Below are 22,669 nucleotides of genomic sequence, written 5' to 3'. Positions count from 1 at the left end.
CATTATATTATGTAGGTGTGTACAAGTATGAAGCAGAAGGTGAGTACATGTAGCGGACAGCTTACTGAGGATTCATCTGATTGGCTTAACAGGAGGCAGTGCATCTCAGACCCTGGTGAGTCAGATATTCATATGTGTATGTGTCATCAAGTGTTTTTCTTTCTTCTTGTTTTTGTTTTTCAGGCATTCAAAACATTTCTGAACAGCATCACTGTATGTGCACACTTACAGTTATGACACTGTTAAAAGTGAAGTCTTTGCATGTGCTTATGTCTTGTTTTCAGTGAGAAATAATCTAAATACACTTAAATTCACCTGACAAGTCTGGATAAGTCTTGAGATTTTAAAATCAACACTTGTTCAGGAACTTATTTTGTGTTTTAACATCTTGAAATAAGACAGATTTTAGGATCTGTGAGATGATGTTGTTCTGTTGCTCAAAAAGACAATTTTGATTTAAAAAAAAGACAAAACTTGTTTAGAATTTAGTTTTTGCAGTGAGCAACCACTTTACAAGAACAGTTTTCAAAAACCTATAGGTTTGTTAATTTGTCCTGTGATTTCATAATTAAATCAAAACTACAAGTAAAATAAACCCATTAAACCACACATGTTCAACTGCTGCAAGACCTGGATCCTATTCATTCTGAAGTCCCAAACAAGACCACAGAGGGACGTGCAGGATTTGAGATTATTTCGAGGGTTATTAGACATTTGAGGAACTGCTTTGAGCATCCCACCACATGACGTACTGTAGCTTAAAAAAAAAGTAAAACACACAAACACACACTCTGAGTCAGCCGTACCTTATGAGTAGGTGTAACTGGTGTGCTGTAGGCGTATCTTTCGATCTCAGCTGTTGGTGTTTTTGAACGTCCAAGTCCTGACAGCATCCTCCTCGCACCTACACAGACACACACAAAAACACAGACACACACAAACATTATCAGCAGTGGTAGAAACAGTTTTTACCCTTTACAAACAAGGACTGAGGATCCAGTTAATCAAAGTGTCTCTTCTACACACCTGTTTTCACAACACATTTCCATTTCACATATGAGGTTACTGTAGAGATGTTTTTATCTATTTCTAGCTACCTATGTGTGCTGTTCTGATTAATGCTCGTACTCTCATTATTAAGTCACCCTACACTTTGCCCTCTTCACTAGGAAATGTCACAGGTATCATGGCATTTATCAAAGTCGTTGCATTTATCAGAAGACACTTGGTAGAAAATGAATATAATTGTTCAAATTAATCCATAATCACATGAATATAAAAAAAAAATTGTTAACTTAGCATGAGCCTTTCTTTATTTCTGTAGGAGGGGTCCCCTCACATGGTTTTGTTTGTGGCACAGAATGGACAAACTAGTAACTTTGTTGTCCTTGGTGAGTGTGCATTTAAAATGCAGAATAGTTATTGTTAACTGTAGAAAAAGTTGATGAAACGACAAACTAATGGAGGATCACACTTTTATACATCACAGGAGCTTCTTGTCCCTTAAAGACTTTGTTGCTCGACTGTGCAAGGAAACATGACAGTTGAGACTTAGTCAGCTAGACATTGCAAAATAAGCTCATTTCTACGTACTGTTCCTTTAAACTACCAAACAATGAAGACATGTTCAAATTTACAGTGTGATCAAAATGTTTCTGTGGGCGCTCTGTTTTCTGTTCCAGACTCTTACCAGGTTTGCTGTTGTTGGGCAGAGGACTGACTCCTCGGCTGCACCGGTGCATGCTGGGAGCCAGCAAACTGGCCTGGTACAGAGAGTCCAGCTCTGACAGCTCCTCATCAGGCGTCACTCCCACTCCTCCTGTTGCATTCTGGGAGCCATAGTATCTGTTGACATTCTCAGCCCAGCGCTCCACAGGGAGTGCTGCTCTCAAGTCCTGATTGGGGAGCAGGGAGGGGAAAGGGGGAGCGGGCTGGCTTGCAGGCAGTGAGGGCGTGCTTGAGGGGGATGCTGGTGGGGAGTAAGTGGAGGAACTAACAGGTGGATCACTGGGGGAATCAACAACATCAGACTGATCCACGTGTAGGCAGGACCAGTTTCTGGTTGTGTTAGGGGAAGGAGGCTGGGCCAGTCTGGAGGTGTGGGAGGGCTTGGTCTGTGGGTGTGCAACAAAACTCTCGTCCTTCAGGTTCAGACGACACCTGTCAGTGGAGCTAACAGGTGATGGGGTCAGTGAGTGCGGCCTGGTTTGAGAAGATTCACTTGCGGGGATGGAGACAGGGGGTGATCTAATCCATGATGCTGGGTGGTCCACCTTCTCGGGTGGAGTGGGTGGAGCCAAGTTTTCCAGGTTGCTCTGCTCCAAGGGCTCCACATACAGAGCCGGGAGAGAGCTGGTGTAACTAAGGGGTTTCCCATATCCGGAGCAGGGGCCCCTGGTCCTGCTCTCTTCCCTGAATGAATGTGCAAGGGCCCCGTTGCTGGAGTCAGCTGAGCCAGGAGGGAGGGGCTTAATAAAGCGGGGAGAGAGAGGCGTGGCCTGCTGGTCCAGACTGGCAGCTGATTGGTCCCCTTGTCTCTCTGTCAGAAGTATTTGGAGCGGGAGAGGCTTTTCACTGCAGAGAGAGGAGAAGGGAAAGAGGTGAGTAAGGAAGTGTGTGTGTGTGTGTGTGTGTGTGTGTGTGTGTGTGTGTGTGTGTGTGTGTGTGTGTGTGTGTGTGTGTGTGTGTGTGTGTGTGTGTGTGTGTGTCTGTGTGTGTGTGTGTGTCAGGGTGAGAATACAGTATATTCAGAGCAGATGGTGTCATTTGAGTGTGTATGTTTGTGCCTCGCTGTACGCGTCAGAGGTAGTATGTGGGTGTGATTTCTGTTGGTGTCAATGATCTCCCGCTAAGATTCCCTCTCTGAATGGATTAGTTAGATGTCTTCCCTAACTCTGTAAACTGTTTATCATATGTGAGTCATCGTGTCTGTAGATGCACCTTAGTTTGACTGGCTGAGGTCGATTCCAGCTTTTGGCAAAATGATCCATCCAGTGATGAAACTTTTATTATTTGAGGAGTTTTTACATTTTCTTTGAGACCTAAAATCAACACTGGTTATAAGTCAAGAGTCCTGCAAACCAGTTGTTAAAAAAAATGGATGTCATCTTGCTCGGCTTGAAGTGAGGTTGCCACAAAAACTGCTCCCTTTAGTGAGTGACTACAGTATAGGTCAAAAAATCTAACTCTCCAGCCATTAGAGATGGACTGTGGTCAAACTTTAAAAAATTAATGCACCTCGCAGAAATGTTCCTGTTGTGGTGATTTGAAGATATCATTTGGCTGTCTTGTATTCAAGTCGTCTTTTTCCTGAAAAGTTTCATTTCCAGTAGTTATATTAAGAGATTAAAAACAAGGTTTTACGTCCCGGTTAACGATGATTGACAGCTGCTGTTCTTGTGTATTTTTCTGGGATTGTAAAATATGTCAGGAGGTACAGCCAAGAAGAGATTAGACTCACAAAAGAAAAAAAAAATTATCATTTTTGTCACCCAGCTCCACTCAGATTCTCCCAGAATCCCTCACTGTCTTTACTGCGCAGACTCTGGCTGCACAACTGCTACCAATGGCTGCGCCTGTGACGGGGGTATTTTGGCTACAAAATTGTACAACAGTAAATGGCGGAGCCACGCTGTCCACTCTTTATACAGTCTACCCCTGCATCCAAACTTAGACAAAGGTTCACAATCCAAAGCTGACAACCTGCTGCAAGAGAGCTGACCACACACCACAGCAGCACAGCATGTGTCCAAGTTAAAAAGGTATAAGATTTACCACTAAGTGCTTTCCAGAGTTTAATGAGCTTCATTTGACAACACTTATAAAGGATAAGTCAAGGCTAACATAACTAAAATATTGTGTACTAATGCTATTTCAAGACTTGTGATTGGTTGAGCAGGTGGTACCTGGGCTGTTCCTGGAGCTGCTGCCCCTCCTCCTGTTGTTGCACTGGTTGTTGTGTGCCTGCATCTGAGTCCTGCTGCTGATGCTGCTGCTGCTGTTGCATTTGCATGCGTTGCTGCAGACTGCGGGCTCTCCTCATGCAGCGCTGCAGTCGACTGTGACTACTAGCTCCACTCTCAGCTGCCACCAGCTGTAGTTTGGCTGCAGCCAGATCACATTTCAACAGAAAAAAAAAGCAACAGAAAAAAAAATAAAAAAGAGAAAACAATAAAATGAGGAAAAAAAGAAAAGAAAGATGTAGAAATTAACTTGTGATGATTTCATGCAAAATCTTTAAAATCATATATACACCCAAAAAACTTAACACTAGACATGATGATGTGTGTCTTTATTATGGAATGGACAGTATGGGAAATAGCAGCACTGACAGATCAATAACCCAGGTATGGATCTCAAAAATGAAATGTTGAAATTAAATTGAGACAAAACACAACTTCAAACAATAACTAAACCAAAAATGTCTGGCCACAGTGACTTTCACAAAAAGCATTCTCCCACTTTTTCCTGATGATCTGAATGCTTACTAGTTTCACCCTTAAAGTCTCTAATTTGAAGATTAAACTTTAGATCTACTGGGTTTACTTACTAGATTTCTTCTCATCCTGATGTTTCCCTTTCAACATCCCATGTGTTAATTTCATTTTGTCTTCTACCTATCAAAGAACTCCTTGTATTTCATCTGTTTTTGTCTGTTTTTGACAATCAATCATGTTGTCAAGGGGGTAACAGGTGACAGAGAAGTTTGTGTTGTACCACTCAGTGCTGGATGCTGGACAAGGCAGAGCTTTTGTGTGTTTGTGTGTATTTGTGTGTGTATGTCCGAGTATAACTGACAAATAAAAAAAAAAATGAAAGAAAAAGAGATGTGGAGACAAATGACCAGTGTGTGTGTGTGTGTGTGAATCTAGAGTGACACACACATTTTTCTCAGTTGTTAATGTCAGTTTTTAGCAGGCCACTGTAAAGCCTGTAGTTGCCACTAGCAACTGAGCAGAGGGTTGGTGGGCGGTAGCAAGATGACCTTATTGAAAGTGAATCTATCTTAAAATGTAATAGACAAAGAGTGTGTGCATATGGTTTGTGTATGAGTGTGTTTGCTGAGGTAAGATGGTAATGTCAGGGGTAAGAGTGGGAGGAGCTTACAGACTGCTTCGTTGACAGCTGACAGTGCCGCGGCAACTTCACCCGCCTGCTCCAAACGCACCGACTGGTCAAGCAGGAGCTCCGCCTCTGATACACAACGCTCAAAGTTGTCACCTTTACCTGCAGCAACAACACACAAACACCCACACTTTGTGATTCTGCATTTGAGGTCTGACAATAAGCAAAGACTTGGTCATATTTTTTTTTTTGAGTCATCAGATTAAATGTCATACTTTTTAAAGGTATCTCTGATTATTGGCACCAAGAAAATGTGTCAAAACACATCATGTTCACTTAAAGCAGGCCCAGACTGTAATCTAAAGTGTATGGTAGCATCACAGAGACACAGTTTTGTTTGTTAAAACAACCTTTACATGACTCTCTGAAGGCCTCAGCACAACCAACAACATGATGCACATTCACACACCATTCACTGCAGGGTAGCTCATTCTGTCTTTTGTCTGGCTGCTGAGCTGGGCTCTTTCAGCAGCCCAATGAGGATTATTCCAGTAGTGTAACACAACAAACACACACACACAAAGACACACACAAACAAAACACACACATTTGCACTCTTTAAAAGTTTTTCATTTGTCGGTTTTGTAGTGGAAGTTTCTCCAGCTCCAGTCAAATCCATCAGACATATTCATCTGTTTTTTCTCAATCAAATTACTTTAATCTATTTTACAAGATGTTATCTGTGCATTTGCTCTGATAGTAGCCATTAACCTGCTGTAGCTGTGTTTATGTGTCTGTGCACAGATGTGTTTACCCTGGATCTGCAGCTGGTCCAGGTCCAGGTACTTGCTGGGTCGGGGGTTAAAGCCCAAGGCCGCCTCCCTCTCCTTCTCCTGCCGTCTTTGCTGCTCCTCCTCCCTCGCTCTTTTCTGTACCTCCTCCTGCAACTCATCCAGCTCGCTACGGCCTGCAGGGGGTGCTAGTCAGACACAGAAACGCACACTGTGAATGGCTGGTATGGACTTATTTTAACACACACAGATCAGTCTTCACCATGGAGTTGACATCACAATGTAAACTCAAGTGAAAACTTTATATCTGAACACACCTCCAGCTCAAACATCAGCACATGTACACAGAAACATGTCTCACCCAAACTGGTCGAGCTGAGCTCCTGCAGCAGAGCTCCACTGCTTTTTGACCTTGAGTTCTTCCATGATGGTCCAGTGGAGGAAGAGGAAGACGAAGCCTTCTTCACAACACACTCCCTGAAAAAGAGACAAAAAGGAATCGGTAGGTGGGAATGCTTACTAATGCTGTTTATTATTAAAATAAGTATCAGTCCCAAAGCCGATCTCTTTTCAGTGCCACCGTTCTTCAAAGAGAGGGCAGAAGCAGCATTTTGAGAAAGAAATATTTGGACGCTACTGGGTGTAATTTAGTGTTTAGTCATCACTTATTAACACTGATGAAAGTTTTAGAACATATTTCTCCGGCTAGTAAAAGACATGTATGAGTCTGTGTTGTGTGCGCTCACCTGTCTCCCACATTCAGATCCAGACTGACCGGGCTGCTGCTGTTCCTCTCACTGCTCTCATAGCCACTCTCCATCCTCTGGATCAGCCTGGGAGGAGGGGGAGGAGGGGGAGGCAGCTCAGCTCCTGGCATGTCTCCAGCTCCTCTGCGGCTGCTGGAGGAGGTTGGTAGAGTCCAGGAAGAACCGGGCCTGGCAGACATCACAGCCTGCTGGCCTGGTAAGGAAGAGTTTGCTCCTCCAGCAGTTGAAGCTCCACCTTCATCCAGCAGAGAGGCTCCAAGTGGACTGTACCCTGCCTGCCTTCGCCTCTCCCTGTTGAAGATACTGTCAATGTTAAGAGCCTCCCTACGTGGCCTCCATGCCGGCCGGTACCTCCCTGGCCCAGCTCCTCCTGAGCAGCTGGACTTGGACTCGCTGCTGGTGCTGTCAGCCTCCCAGTCCTGGGGTTTACTGAAGGAGGAGCAGGGAGCAGTGGCACTGACAGGATGGTGGTGGTTGTTGGTGGAGGAGGTGATCTCAGAGAGTACAGCAGCAGGTAAAGAGGAGGAGGAAGAGGAAGAGAGGGGCCGGTTGTGAATGATGTTGCTCATGGTCTCTCTTAAATCTCTCAGGCGACTAGTTGAAGATGAGAAGGAGGAGGAAGCTTTGGGGAGGTGACGAGGTACTTTCTTCTCCTTTAAAGTCTCTCCTGTTAGAAGGGAAAAGGGAAGACAAGAGGAAGAAAAGGAAGGACAGATGTATTAAATGAGGGGAAGCAGAAGGGAAAAGTTGACAGCAGGTAAGTGAGTACAAAAAGAGGAAGTCCCATCAAAGAGGCAGAAAAAATGAAAGAGAAAGAATGATTTAATGAGTCGCAACTTAATAAATGATATTAGCAGCTCAGTCATCTTTCTCTACTAGCATTAGTTTTAAGGTATAACTAAGTATTCTGTCCATGCTCCAAGTTATTCTGTTTCCCGGTTGTTTCTGATCTAAAAGACTTGACTTTAACAGTACTGTTTGCTGCTTTGAAAATAAGGAAAATCACACTCACAGGTTAACTTTGTGACATTAACTAAAAAAAAAAAATTAGAGTAACTTTTGGTCATTCAACCAACTTTTGGGATGATTAGAAGATCACTTTGATACATTTTGTTAATAACAAGCATGTCTGTTTATTTCTTTCATTATAGTCTTTGAATCTAAGATGAATATGTCTTTAAATTAGCCTTTACCCTAAATCTTGACAGTTTAAAGCTCCTGTGAGGAACTTCTGCTTGTATCAAGTTTGTCGCCTCCTGCTGACACAGTTTTTCTCTGATCTCTTCACTGATTCTGTTCCGTTAATGTGTTAGTAAAGTTTTGTTTAGCTATTGCTCAGCCTGGTTTATTCCAGTTTTAATCAAAAAATGTTTTGCAGCCCAGAAAGTGAGAAAAGTATGTTGTTGCACTCATAACAAGCAAAGCAATGCCTCTCTTTATAACAGAGTTCACCTGTTCAAGACCTCCAAATAAGACTCCTGGGTCATCAGTATGTATGGATCATACTTTCCTCTCTAATACCTTTTTTTTACCCAGTCATGTAAATGACCTGTTGCAAATAAGCCTCATTTATGATGATTTTTTTTCTTAAAAGAGTTCATTTTTGCACTACTTTGCCTTTTCATTCTTTTTCTCCCCTTCCCAACTCTTTGTAATGTGATGCTTTTATTAAATTTACAATCAAATACAATTCTCCAACAAAAAAAGAAAAAAAGAAAAAGAAAAAAAAGGAAAAAATATAAAGTAACTTTTGAGCAGTTGTCAGTTAACTACTTTCAAACAAATTTAGGGTAAAATGATTTGCAAACTACGGTGGCTGGTAGGTGCAAAAGCAACAACACAAATTTAGACGTAACAAAAAATATGCAAAAAGCCACAACACAACGGAAGTTATTCTAACGGACACAGAAAAGTTGTGAAGTAAATGATTTTTTTTTTATTTTTTTTCCTCAGCTATGATTAATATAGCCTTAATGCTAACATTATTGATTCTAAAAGCTAATTATAAATGTAAATAAAGAAATATAAGTACTACTAAGGATATTTCAAGGTAAGAGCCCTATAAAGCTGTATTTATCATTGCTGGAGATAAAAAAGATAATAATTTACTTAGTTTTGCAACTTTTCTGTGTCCATTGGGATAACTACTCTTTTAACTCTCGTTGTGGCTGTACTTCCGCTGTGTTGTGGGGTTTGCATTCGTGTTGTTGCTTTTGCAAATCGCCTGACACCCACTGGCACTATAGCCAGTCATCAAAATGTATTTTCATTTACTTGAAGTTGCCCGTGTATCTTTACCGTTGCAACTTAGGAAATTAAAATTTGATGAATTTCTGGTCATTTTCCTCGTTCCCCCAAAGGACGTGTTTTCTTTTGCCCCAATTCCCCAGCCCCTAAATTTGCACAAATCCCTACCCTCGCTGTGGTAACCGGCTGACGAGGCTTCGGTGTCAGGTTTAGATCGCCGGTGGCGGCTAGAGCTCCGCCTCCTATCCCCGGCCCCGCCTCCCTTCCTCAGAGATTGGTGCTGCTCACTGTCGGTCACGTGGCCTTAGCAACAAAAAGCATGTCGATGATTACAGCATGGTCACCACATTGCTCCACACAATGACAGAAAAAGAGGATGAATGACAGATTCTGATGGGCTACACAGCAGGGTCACTCTAAGTCGATGATTCTCAGATGCAAATATTGTTTAGAATATTATAAAATGATTTAGTCTAAAGGTAAAGTTAAATTGGGACTTGGCCCTTTTAGTCGTTAAATCTGTAAGATCTTCAAGATTTTGCATTTGCACTTGAATTCCAAATAAATCAGCTCACTGTATTTTTTAACGCAGTTGGTCAGTTGAAAACCTCTTACAGTCATCATGGCATTAAACTGCACAATGCTTCTTCTGCTAACTGAGGCCTTCTACAGTCATCTGCAGAGATGTCTCATGCCCCTGCAGCTACCCACCTATGGTATCCAGGCTGCAGAGCGAGGTGTGCAAGGGTCCATCTGGGCGCTCGATGCAGATGACTGTTCCCTGGGAGTCAGAGGAGTAGTGACTGGCCAGGGACTCATGGTGTGAGTGGGAGGGCTGTCGGTACGAGTAGCTCTCCGTCGACGAATCGGTGCGAGTGTCGCTGGAGATAGACTGCTCGCGGCCTGGTTGGGGGGGTGCAGGGGATGGGGTTAGTACACAGGTTGGGGCGTCAGTGGAAATGTCCTTGTGCTCAAACACACACAGTACATACAAATATAGAACATCCTAGACTGGTCTTAAAATCTCTGTTACTACAAGAACTAAGACTTCTGGGTCTACTACAACAGCCACAACACCCACTACTTTAACTACTTCTCCAACTGTTAGCTGTCTCTGAGTTACCTCAGCTTCGTCTGCCATAGAACTACCATGACTACAACAAGCACGACTCAGTCTGGTTTAGTTACCTGAATGTTTGCTGTTGTGCTACTACTACGACTCCTAGCTGTGTTGTAGTTACCCGAGTCTTCGCTGTCGTAACAGGCCTTGTTGAGCTGTTGGAGATCAAAGCGTGAGGGCAGATCCTGCACTGACACTGGAGTCCCACGGGGGTCGGCGTACAGCAGCAGCAGAGGCTGGTAATGGCCCTTAATGCAGCGTGAGACTACGTCCTTCCACTTGGGACCAATCTGCAGAAGAGTGACAAGAACAAAAGGGAGATGATCACTAAAGATAAAGACAAGGAGAATTCTTTGAAGAATAAGATGAAGAAACACGCCCACAACTTCTGGTGAGAGGACAGTTACACAAACAACGGTAATCTCTCAACCTCAAGCTGATGAAGATTGGTATAAGCATTGTACCAACCCATCTTTTAGCATTGTAGCATGTTAAGTGTCCAGTGTAGACATGCAGCAGCTTATCGATAGGTGCTGATTACCTTAATTTTGGGGGACCAGTGATCAGTGATCAGGGATCGTGATCAGCCAATCCTTACATATGAAACTGATCTTATAAACTACAGGGAAGGCCTTTGTTGCTTTTTGGTCTGAGACCTAAAACTCAGGACACTTTATTGGTTGTTTAAATTAAAACATAAAAGATTTTATTGTTTCACAGGTATTGTTCAATGATTTTCAATAAAATAAGATTGGAACCCTGAAGGTATATGCTGTCAGTTATTAAAAAATAATAATAATTGGTATCAGCCCAAATCGGTATCGGCAGGTCAGGCTTTTTAAAGATCGGTGATTGGCCAGAAAATAGTGATCGGTGCACCCCTAGTCCAGTGTAGAGGGATGGCCAACAAACCCACTCCCTCACAAGCCTTTGAGCAACACTTTTTGCTCTTGCACATCTAAAAGCAAGGCTGTAAACCACTAACGGTTCTCACTTTAGTCATGCAGGGGCTGCATGGTTTGTAACCACAGCTCCTGAATTTCACACAGTAACAGCCAGCAAGATGCCCCACAGGCCAGAATCATAGTCCTTCTGTAGGTACACAAAACACAGTGGACTGGATGAACTACACTCTCCAGAATCTATTCAAGAGTTGGTCCTTTGTCTCATGGCCAGAATCTGGAGCCTTCCCTCCAGCAAACAGATGGATGGATCCACGGCTGGCTAATGGATGGATGGGCAGATGGAAACCTACTAGGTAACATGAATTGCTGTTCTTGATGAGCATCTTCTCATCAGCACATACTTGTGAACATCTTTTCTAAAATCTGAAAGAGAAAGTTTTAATACAACAGGACGAGGGATCTAATAGTTTGATTGCATGTTATCCTAAAATTAGCTGAGCCAAAGTTAATGTGATGGTAGCCTAAGTTGAAGTCTGAAGCTTTGCTGAAGGGCTTTAGACTGAATCAGCATTTTTGCTTCACATCAATTTTACTTCACAGGACAATTAATTAAATGAAACTAAGACCTGAGGAACACCTACACACTCATTAGGCTAATGTTAGCAGCAGCTCAGCACCCAGCCTGACATTATTTTCATGCTAGGATTGAACTAAAGACACTGTTCAGTTCTATCTTAAAGACCACCTTGTGTCCTCAGGATACTTTAGAAACGGCAGTATTATTATGTCAAGCATCCTGATAATCATAACTGTTGTGTGAGATCAGTAGGTCAGGCGACAGAATGTCATTTTCCAATCAATTCTTTTTTAAAATCTTTGTTTAAAATGTTGAGTCTTAACCTACAGAAACTCAAAAGTCAGCTCAAAAGCTAACTTCATAAACCAACCTCCAACACTATACTCTATAGTCAGCCTCTCCAAATCTTCAGGTATAGCAGATACTCTCATCTTTAAAAAAATTTTTTAACATTAAATCATCCACAGAAGTCTTAAAGAAGCTATTTTTGAATTTACCAGTCACAGTGAGCACGTCTAGTTCCCCCTGAAAACACAGCCACGCAGGTAAAACAGTGATGGCAGCTGAAATGTTCAGAGCCGCTCCAAGCCCTGCTTCATCAGGTTTCCTGCTCTCTTTCTGTTTGTCCTTTTAGTATGACAGAAATCCTCCCGTCCTGTTATTCCAACCTTTCCTCCATTTTCCCAAAGTCCACGTTCATGTCCAGTTCCTCTCCTTCTAATGCGACATCACTAAATTCAAAAGGCTTCCTGTCCACCTACCGAGGAAAAATGTGTTTTTGTTCTAGAGAAACACACAGAAAGAAAGTGTGCAGTGTGGGCAAAAAGTGTCAGCTATGAGTGGACGTTTGTGTGTGTGTGTATGTGTGTGTGTCCTCTGACCACACCCTCGGTTCTGTCCAGCTGTACTGATAAACAATGGAGGGATATCCTTGTTTTTACAACCAGCAGAGAGACGGACAGAGGGAACGAGGGAATGTGATATCTCATTCCAGCTCTGTTATTAGAGTGCAGCAATGAGAGAAAAGAGAGCAGAGCATGAAGAGTGAAACACATTTCAGCTAAGTTTAAAAAAGAGCCAGATGGAGGCAGGGAAAGGACAGAGGGAGAGGTCAGAGAGGGAGACAGGAGAAGGGTTAGGATAGACAGGAAAGAAACACCACCGGCTACAGCATGACATCATTTCCTGTCCTTAAACTGGCATGCTCACACACACACAGGCACACCCATCCATATACATATACGCACTCTTTACCTGTGAGGACAAACACTGAAATAATCTAGCCACCCCTAGTGTTGGAAGCTGTGTTCTGCAGCCTTTTACATCTTTTGATTGCTGATGATTTTGCTCCCAACAAACTAGTAGCTTCTTATTCTCTAATTCAGGGCCGTCCAATTTGGAAGTGAATTTCTCATTCATTACCTGTTTATTGTTGCACTTCCTACACTGACCACAAATTAACACTGTCTTACATTGGGAGTGGAATGGAGCTTGTCCTATCAGCTTAAATCTGGAAGTTCATGACCAGAGAGTGAGAAGATGCAGGGTCATGGCTGGGATGGAGCGTATGAGACAGTGGCACTCTGACAAGAGTAAGTTTAAAAATAGTTGGAAACATGAGTACTTTTTTACAGAAATTGATTTCACAGCAGCATGCCTAACATGTAGGCAGACAGTCGCTGTTTTGAGTGTATAATCTTCATAAACTTATGTAAATACAGTAGTCATTTATAGGGGAAAATCTAAAGCAGGTGTCCAGTTTTATTACTTTTCCTCATTTTAAAAGGATGGAACATGCACTATTTTGTTGTCATAGGAGCATGCTGCTTTCCATGTTGTGTAGGTTGTATTGCACTAAATGCCATTGAAGTAATTGGCCTAGTATTTGTGCCATATGGATGTTGAGAAGTTAATGCTGTGAAATACAGTAAAGGAAAATGTTTTAATTATCTCTTTGCAGCTCATTTCTTATCAAAGTAGTGGGGTGTTCTAGCTTTGCTTCAACCAAGAGATACACAGTTCATGATCAACCACTGTACAACTCTGGCTACCTGAAAACATTTATTAATGAACTGTGAGCAGCTCTGCGTGACACAGTTCCTGACTGAACATACCTCCTTCACATGTGCATCATCAAAGTACATCCATCGTCTGATCTTTGTCTGGAAAAAGAAGGTAGAGTAGTGTTTCCCGTAGTAACACACCATGCCCACCAGGTAGAGCTCTGACTGACGAGCCTTCTCCTCTGTAACCCTGTAAAACAACTGCAGGGAGAAGAAGACGTGTTGAAGTGAGGACAGTGAGCCATTATTAGATCAATTTAGCAGTTAAGGAGACTGAGATTATGACTTATACCTCTATATGAGCTCCAGAAGTAACTTTACACATCATAAAAAAACTTTTCTACCTACACTAGATTTCATATAAAAGAGTTCATGGCATGGCTTACATCTCCCAGACGCAGGCAGGTTCCCAGAGTGTGTATAACATCTTCAGCAAGGTCTGAGTGATCTGAGTCCCAGACCAGACCAATGGTGATGATCTCTGGACTGTTGAGGAGGACACGAGCCATCCTGAGCTGCTGACCACACTGACTCTGAGCAAGGGAAGGAAAGGTTAACATTGGCTGGAAACAGTGGCAATCCATAAGACAAGCAAATCATATGTGACGCGATTTGTTAAATAAATGCTGAATCTCCCACCGGACAGCTGCGTAGGTCACCCATGCTGGCGTTTCGCAGAAGTTCCCCAAACATGCCTGGAGTGGCTTTTTCTCTTGACTCCAACATCTTCACTGCCTGGTTACTGAGGGAGACATGAAGTGGACAGGATGTGATTACTGCCTCCTTTTACTGCCTACGTTTTGTAGATTTGAGCCAAAAAAAGACCTCAGTTTCAAATATAGTGTTTGAATTACGTAAAAACTAATTTACATGTTGTGCTTTGGATCTATCTACTTTTTTATCCATTAATTGCAGAGAAAAGTGTTTTGCATTTTTTAAAACAAGCTTCTACAAATGTTCAAACTATCTTAAAAAAAAATTGGATGACATGTCTGTAATCATATAAGTCCTTTAGAGAAGAATTAAGACAATTCATTAGAGCATTAGACCATTAGAGACAATATAATTTATGACTATACTGAAAGATATTAGCTTATTGTTATCTACCACAACTGTGACATATTAACTGTATCATAAACATGACAATTACCTAAAGCATATGTACAGATACTGATGGGTAAGAAGCACAGAATGAGGGATTTCTTCTTTTTTTTAAGCTGACTAGATCTGGGTAGTGGTAGAAGAATAAATAACAAGGACAATAAAAAATTGTGGTCTCATGACTGAACTGATCCCAGGACAAAATGTGCCAAAAAATAGTCTCATCTTTATAAAGTTATCTAATCTGATCTAAGCCTTGTTCATATTCATGTAAGAGGTAAACTGATATGTCAAAAAAACAGATTAAGAAATCAGACAGAAATACACTTAAAAAATATCTCCAGGGGTTTGTGAAGAAACAGTAACAGACACAGGCAAAGGAGCAAAAGCAGCTGAAGACAAGGTTAAAAACTGACTAACACCACTGCAGAGGGTCGGCTCGCTTCGATGGCCAGAGCCTTCACTTCAAAGGAAGGAGGAAAGTTTACTTGCCCTGCACTTGTCTTTGTTTCTGTCAAATTTAACGAGTGAGAGCAGCTCGATGAGATCATTCTTGGAGGCTTCCTGTTAATATTTCTGAAACATTTGGCGGTTATGAGACCAACAAGTTTTTTATCAGTTAGGAGGAATGGGCACACCCACACTTTCCCACCTTTTCCCCTCTTGGAGAATGAATCACCTGTATGTATGTGAGAGTGTGTGCATGTGCAACATCTCAACCGCCAAGATAAAGAGAGCAGTTAGTTAGTTGCCTTGGTGACCCTCAGGGGTAACCTAGCGACCGAAGAAGTGGGAGTGGAGGGTAGGGGAGAGGAGGCCTTAACTTGGCTCTCCAAGACGAGATCTCAACAGAGTTTCACGCAGAAAAACAGACAGGCACACACACACACACACACACACACACACACACACACACACACACACACACACACACACACACACACACATACACATACACAGACTTACCACAGGGAGGTAGTGGAGATGTAGTGGACCATCTGAATGAAGGGCAGTGGGTCTGAGGATGCTCCACAGCTACTGCACACACACTGAAACACACAAAGACACAGTAAACACTGGGTCTGACACTCTTTACTTGTTATTCTATTATGGACACACAGATGGACTCTGACAGGCACAGCTTCTGCAGGGAGGATGTATTTTGCTGTTGGTTGCTGAGGACAAAACTTAGCACACTAAAGCCCATGAATTCAAAGTCTGAAAGTTTTATTTGAGAAAACTTAAGAAAAAAAAAATCAGCTGCAGTTTAACAGACAATGAACAGATTATGCATGTTTTTACAATCTGCAAAAGCTACATCACTTTCAGGTGGCATCTTATTAGTTAAAGAGGGGTTACACCTGAAATACACCAGATACGTCTGCAGTGCGACTCCATTGCGCTGCCTCTTGCTTGCTTTTGTCAACTAACCCGGCTGCGTGTTCAGTCCGACAAGCAGCGTAACTGAGACAGCTGGAGTCACAGACCAAGGAGTTCCCACTCCATTGATGAGTCTCTCTTCATTCATGTTGGGCTGTAAAACCTCAAACCTTTTGACTTCTGGTCTGGCTCCACTCATTATGTCTGTTTATCATCATAGTCAGGCTTAATACAAACTGGTTTTGACACAATCTGTTTTATTTTAAAAGTCACTGGGTGTTTTTAGGTAGTTTCCATTCACGACTCCCTGTCCCACTCGATCTTTCCTGCGATGAATTTATGCGTCATAGCTCAGCGACCTGCAACACGACGGACCAGCCACGCAGACAGACTGCAACAGAACGAATCCTGTGTAAATTGCCACATTGATTTGAATTAAACCTATATGATCCGTTTGCCACAACAGAACAGAGACGCACAGCAGACATATCCAGTGTATTTCAGCTGTTATGATGCCTTTTCTTCATACTGTCCCTCTGGTTTTCTTGTAGCAGCTCTGCATGATTGGCAGTTTAAAAAATAAATATAAATATATATTTTTCACTGTTGTTTCAGACTCTTATTCAACTTCCATTACAGTCAGTCTCCAAACAGATGTCATGATTCATTACTATTGGGTGACATTTATAAATGTGATACTATTATACAGGAGATGTAGAAAAAAATTCAAAGGCTCATTCAGTTTTCTTAAGTCTACATGGGTAGTTTAGTCCAGTGTTTCTCAAATTGTGGTCAAAGGACCACTGGTGGTCCGCCAGAGCCCCCTAGTGGTCCGTGATGACTGTGAGGAAATTGTGTTTTTTTTAATGGAACATTCAGGTAAAAAGAGGGGGTGGGGGGTGGTATGGCTGCTATGCAAATTGATAAAATCTACAACAATTGGTCCATAAAAGCGTTGAGTAATTTTATCTAATCTCAGAACTCAAGTATTTAAATACTGGAAATTTGAATTATCATGGAATACTATATCAGTAATGTAGTTATACTCAGATTTTCAGGTCCATTTTCTTCCTCATTCTAAAAAAACAAACAAAACAAAAACTATGAGGGACTTGGTGCATTTTCTTACTCTAGTCACTGACATTGTTAAAAATACTTGTTCTGAATAATACTTGTTATGAATAAAAAGGGAATTTAAGAAATGAAATGTGTATTTTAATCGTAACAATAATTGGGGTATTAATCAATTTTCAAAATAATCGTTAGTTGCAGCCTTAGCAAGTGTTAACATGTATGATTTGAGTTTATAGTATATCAGTTTGTCCTCTGGGGAGTTGTTCTAGGGTTATTTAGCTCGTGGTGGTACGCAGGATTTTTCTGGGGGTTAAGTGGTCCTTGGTATAAGAAAATTTGAGAAACACTGGTTTAGTCTGACTAACCACAGTGCACTGTTTTTTCCATCTTACCTGTTCAAACAGCGTCATAGCAAACTTCTGGTGGGGAATACAGTGTCTGGCTGTGCAGATGTCTTCCTTTGTTTCATCTGCAATATGGAAGTGGATCCTCATCAGTATGTTTTCCTGCAAAAACACAGAACCCACATTGTTAAACTTGTGTTTTAAATACATCTCCGTTTTAGAGTGGTCAATAGGACTGAAGGATGTGCGTTGTCTTACGAAGCACTCTGCAGCGTCGTCCATGATGCCCAGCTGAAACCTCTGCTCATCCTGAAAGGTTTTGGCCAGGGCGCTACGAAGAGCGTCTGATGGTAACACTTTCTCACTGCTGTACTGAAACTGAGCAAAAATGCTCTGTAGGGGATACAGATGAAAAGGTCAGAAAGATAAAAAGCTTGTTTCTTCCTCATAAGTAAAATTACATACAGCTATGCGTTTGTATAGATTAGTAATAGATCTATGATCAGCTTTAGATATCGAGTCAGTTGGACTCACCTTCAGAGCACAGAAAATGCATGAGTCCTCCATGCACTTATGAGTCGTCAGCTGACGGAAACTACGTCTGAAGATGTCGAGGTGCCACAAAACCTGAGACAGAAGAAGGGGAACGTTACAAACTTACAAATTCACATAAAGGGTTCAATGAAAACACATATGAGGAGACTGTTGGTTTTTAAAGATGACACCACTACAACTTATTTCAGTGCAAAGTCTTTAACATGATCCTGTTAATATTCTTTATCTTGAATATCCTATGCACAGATCTGAGCCTCATACCTCACCAGACAGCAGCAGGAAATAAAAACTTAGGAACTTTAAAATATTCCAAATTTATCTGAAAAATTTTAGACATTGTCCCGATCAAGTTCCTCTTTGTGTGACTCCACAAAAGAGCCAGCCAGATGCCAGAAGATGTGTGACCCTTCTTTTCAAGATGGACTCAAAAACTGAAATTGCTCACCTCGGCCTGAGGAAGTGAGTCGACTACAAGCTGATAACTCTGCTCAGCTCAAACTCTAAAAGTCCAATCCCTTAAAAAATCCAGCGTGTTTGTGCGTCTCCCTGCTGCAGCAGTTACTCACAATCCACTTAGGATTCAATGTGCTGCTTTTACATCAGATCTCAACCAATCACCTGTCAGCACGGCTGCAGCTGACCTGAAACTATAGCTGACCAATCAGAGAGCTTTTTAGCGTAGTGACCTGAGGATATGAATGTGTCAAAATCACTAGAAAAGAAACTGTGTGTGTGTGTGTGTGTGTGTGTGTGTGTGTGTGTGTGTGTGTGTGTGTTGGCATGTCACTCTGCGTCTATCACTCCATCTGCTTCAGGAGCCCATTCGAACTTCTGCGTGACAGAGACAAAAGTGTGTGAGAGAAATGGACTGTGTTTAAGTGAGAATGATGTTCAGGGATTGTGTACTTGTGTGTGTGTGTGTGTGTGTGTGTGTGTGTGTGTGTGTGTGTGTGTGTGTGTGTGTGTGTGTGTGTGTGTGTGTGTGTGTGTGTGTGTGTGTGTGTGTGTGTGTGTGTGTTAAATAAGATATCAAAAAGGGGTAAAGACAGAATACGATGTTTGATGTTCAGAGGGGGCAAATGTCATGTGAAGATGTGTTTGGTTCATTGCTCTTTTTATGCGTGTTAGTGTATTTGTTCGTGTGTGTGTGTGCATGTGTGTGTGTGTGTGTGTGTGTGTGTATTGAAGTATAAATGATGAAAGAAAGAAAATAGCATTTCTAATACACTACAAAAAATGCATTAAATGTGGTTTGGGCTCACAGACTGACAGGCTGTTAAAGGTGCAGTATGTAGTATTTGGTAGCAATTATCAGAACAGACTTAAAATAAAATATAATGTTGAATATAAAACCCTCTTGTCTTTGTTAACTTAGAATAATTAAGTGGAGTACCATGCATCAAAGTGTCACTGAGAGGAGGGTGAGCAAGGTAGCAACTTAATCTGGCATAATTATCACTGAATATTCCAATTTTATTTTATTTTACTGTACAATAAACACAAAAAATACAGCTAAAAAAATTAAGCAAGAGCAATTTGTATCTAAAAGGACAAAACTTTTTCCCCACATGCATGTATCTGTGGTCACATTTGTACCCAACTTGGATGTCTGACCTTTAATTCCCCATTATTCTGAGCTCCCTGTTGCTTCTGCAGACATGTTTGCACTGGGCCTGATGCTACAGACTAAAATAATACACAACAAACCCCTGTGTTTGTATGGAGGTGGGCATTAACATGGCAAACAAAATCATTACTTAATGTTACCTACTGCTACTGAGGAGAATCATTGATGTGATTTTGGAAAAAAAAAAGTCTCTGACCCACATGTGCCCTGGATACAGATTGACAAAGCAGATTGTAGAAACATTCTACAAATAGAATTAGCACAGGACATAGAGTAAAGATGACACCTTGACTGAATCCAAAAGGACAGATTTTTTCTCTGTACTTTCTAACTGTGTGTATTATGACATATACTTTTTGGTTTTTAGCTTGTAAAGCTCACAATAACTACCTGTTATCTTTTTATTCTATGAGTGTAAAAAAGAAGTAGAACACACCCAAAATGCCTCATCTATGGATGCTCTCAGCGGACATGCACCCATACAATTTATTCACTTAATTAACGCTGAACAACAGTTACCCTTTCAGTTTAAGATCTGACTCATTTATCTAAAAAAACACTGGTTTCCTCATAATGACTTCATTCCAGTTGTTTTCTCTGGATCTTTATTTCTCTCATTATTTACAAATAACAAGGCTGGTTCCTTTGTGATAAAGTGATCACTTTCTGATGATTTAGGAGACCAAACATAGGCTGGTCAGAGCATAAAACTACTCCAATGTGTTGCCATCTGCCAACACTAATGAGGTAAGCTAGGCCTTTTTCTGTTTGCCTCTTGCTTTTGCAGCATTTGAGCTTTGCTCACCTGATAATGGCTAAATTTAACTAATCATAGGAAAACACAGTAAATGAAATGTGCAAGCATGTCAGCTTAGGACTACTGTAGTCATCACGTCTGTTAATGATTTATTTTTTTATTAAGAATGACCAAAGTGACCTTGAGTTGAGTGAAACCTTATCTCTTTTTTAACACTTAGTTTGTATGCCAGATCCTTAAGGACCTGCACACAGTGTTTTAGTCATATTTTCAGTGGAAAATGTCTTTTAGACTTAATATGAGCCATATTAGCCTAATCAGTCCAGAAAAAAGTATTGTTTCAAGTTATTCAAAAATGAGGACAAAATGAGGTCTGAATTGCTTCTAACGCAGAAATAAATAATCTCCCAATGGAACAAGAAAAAAGTTCTTTGTATTAAGACATTATTCTAGTCTCAAGCAAATTTCCAGGAAATGTTTCTTGTTCCATTGGAAGATTTTTTTTTACTTGTTAGAAGCAATTCAGACCTCACTTTTGTCTTCAAACAACTTGAATTAAGACATTATTCTGGGCTGATCAGTTAAATGTGGCTTGTATCAGGTAAAATGAGAAGATCTTTACTTAAGACAAATAACTTGACAAGATTCCAGTTTTTGCAGTGCAATGAGAGTAAAATGTCTGCCCTCAACCAGTTTATCCATAACCAATGCATGGACTTAAAACTATGACTTTCATTACATCATTTATCAAACAAAATACTGAGAAAATTTGATCCAAGCCAGTGACAAACTTCAAATTTCTTAAAGTATTTGTTTGAATTGTGAGAAGTAAATGAAAAGCTTGGGCAGATTCATTCAAGTAAAACTAGTTCTGTACAAGCTTCAGACTCTGATGAGCCAAAGCAAAGCAGTCCAATCAGTCCAAATCAGTTCAAAACCATGAAGGACAATTTCCACTCCCACACACACACACTCACACACACACTCACACACACACAGAGGATTTTAAGCAGCTGTGACGGCAGCGTGTGAAGGCAGCCAGAGGTTTCATAACAGGATCAGAAACATCAGCGCAAACACAAACTGAGGAGCAGCAGTTCACAGTGTCACTGAGCTGAAGCTGCAGATGATGAAATAATTATATAATAGTATTACAGGAGTGTGATCCTGTACGTCCCCACTCAATACACAACATTTACCTCCAGGTTAGAGGACTCTCCACTGTTCAGTTAAATCCTCGTCCTCTCCTGCTGAGTGGATCAGAATCCAGACATGCAGGAATGTTTTCATCATTTTATTTATGAGAAGGGTTTGAAAACATCCAGTCTGGAGGTCAGAGTCTGATGTTTTGAATCCTTTTACTGATGTTCAAAGCTACCTTCACCGTGTTGAGATGAGGTTACTTTTGAAAGGCTCCCACTTGGGGAGGTTCAGAGAGGGGAGAGATAGAGACATAACTTCCTGTTTATGTTCCAGACAGTGCAGAATGCTTGAGCTGCAACGATTGATTAATTATTGAGTCGTTCAAAGTGAGATATAGTAACTGATCAGTTATTAAGAAAAGAGAAACACCAAGTATTTCCATAGTAACCGAATCTGCAACGTGAGGATGTGCAGCTTGTTTCTGTCTCAGCAGTCTCTGTGCACTGGTCTGTTCAGACACACAGAGGAGGAAGTATCCCTATTCTATCAAAACATTTTCTATAAACTTAGCCTCAAAGAAGCTGGTGAGGGTTATACTGTCAAAGTATGAGATGAAGAAGTAAAAAGTAGATCCAGCATAATGTTGTACAACACAAAGCTAAATATGAAGGATCTGGAGTGGTCAAAGCTCAGATAGAATGGTTCCCTGCAAAATCAACACCCTTACCCAACAGACAGCGTATAGAGGTGAGCGCTGTGGGGTGAAAAATGATATATCTTTGGGCATGCATCCTCAGTAAAACATAACGTAGTGTCAGCAATTTGGGTGTGTTTGTTTTCCCTTCCTGCTTCCCCCCCACCAGCACCAATATGTTGCTTTGTTCCTGCAGGAAGAAGCTGCAGCGTTCAGCAGCTCAGGCAGGTAACAAGCCATCAGACTGTAACAGGACTGCTGCTGTGATTTTATGTTTGGAGCACAAATAATACATCTCACATATCAACGTCCCATATGTTAAGCTACCCAAAAGCCTCTTACGGCATGGCACTGCCACAATAAACAGGATTTTTACCCATAAGAGCAATGTGTCAAAACAAAATGACAGCATCAGTTAAACCAGATAAGGTACAGCTCTGCTTTCCCCTTACTTCAAAGT

General features: G+C 41.4%; 1 protein-coding gene across 5 annotated transcripts in view; it reads right to left on the bottom strand.

The window, feature by feature from the left end:
- Window positions 1-22,669, bottom strand: part of usp54a (ubiquitin specific peptidase 54a) — a 78,458-nt gene that overhangs the window by 7,424 nt on the left and 48,365 nt on the right. For 4 of the 5 annotated variants that reach the window (XM_074675403.1, XM_074675401.1, XM_074675405.1 and 1 more), the window contains exons 3-19: window positions 17,968-18,060; window positions 17,692-17,826; window positions 17,482-17,595; window positions 15,602-15,684; window positions 14,174-14,276; window positions 13,921-14,067; window positions 13,586-13,735; window positions 10,111-10,279; window positions 9,581-9,772; window positions 9,038-9,172; window positions 6,602-7,289; window positions 6,217-6,332; window positions 5,879-6,043; window positions 5,107-5,226; window positions 3,906-4,104; window positions 1,691-2,574; window positions 807-904 (exon numbers count right to left, since the gene is read on the bottom strand). In XM_074675403.1, coding sequence (XP_074531504.1) covers window positions 807-904; window positions 1,691-2,574; window positions 3,906-4,104; window positions 5,107-5,226; window positions 5,879-6,043; window positions 6,217-6,332; window positions 6,602-7,289; window positions 9,038-9,172; window positions 9,581-9,772; window positions 10,111-10,279; window positions 13,586-13,735; window positions 13,921-14,067; window positions 14,174-14,276; window positions 15,602-15,684; window positions 17,482-17,595; window positions 17,692-17,826; window positions 17,968-18,060 — 3,591 coding nt within the window. The remainder of the gene's footprint in view (window positions 1-806; window positions 905-1,690; window positions 2,575-3,905; window positions 4,105-5,106; window positions 5,227-5,878; window positions 6,044-6,216; window positions 6,333-6,601; window positions 7,290-9,037; window positions 9,173-9,580; window positions 9,773-10,110; window positions 10,280-13,585; window positions 13,736-13,920; window positions 14,068-14,173; window positions 14,277-15,601; window positions 15,685-17,481; window positions 17,596-17,691; window positions 17,827-17,967; window positions 18,061-22,669) is intronic. The other variant, XM_074675404.1, reaches the window with a different exon arrangement.

Source organism: Halichoeres trimaculatus, unplaced genomic scaffold, assembly GCF_033239565.1.
Source record: "Halichoeres trimaculatus isolate MK-OKI-2021-1 unplaced genomic scaffold, fHalTri1.1 fHalTri1_scaffold_8, whole genome shotgun sequence".
NCBI lineage: Eukaryota > Metazoa > Chordata > Actinopteri > Labriformes > Labridae > Halichoeres > Halichoeres trimaculatus.
This window is presented reverse-complemented; position numbering and strand designations above follow the sequence as displayed.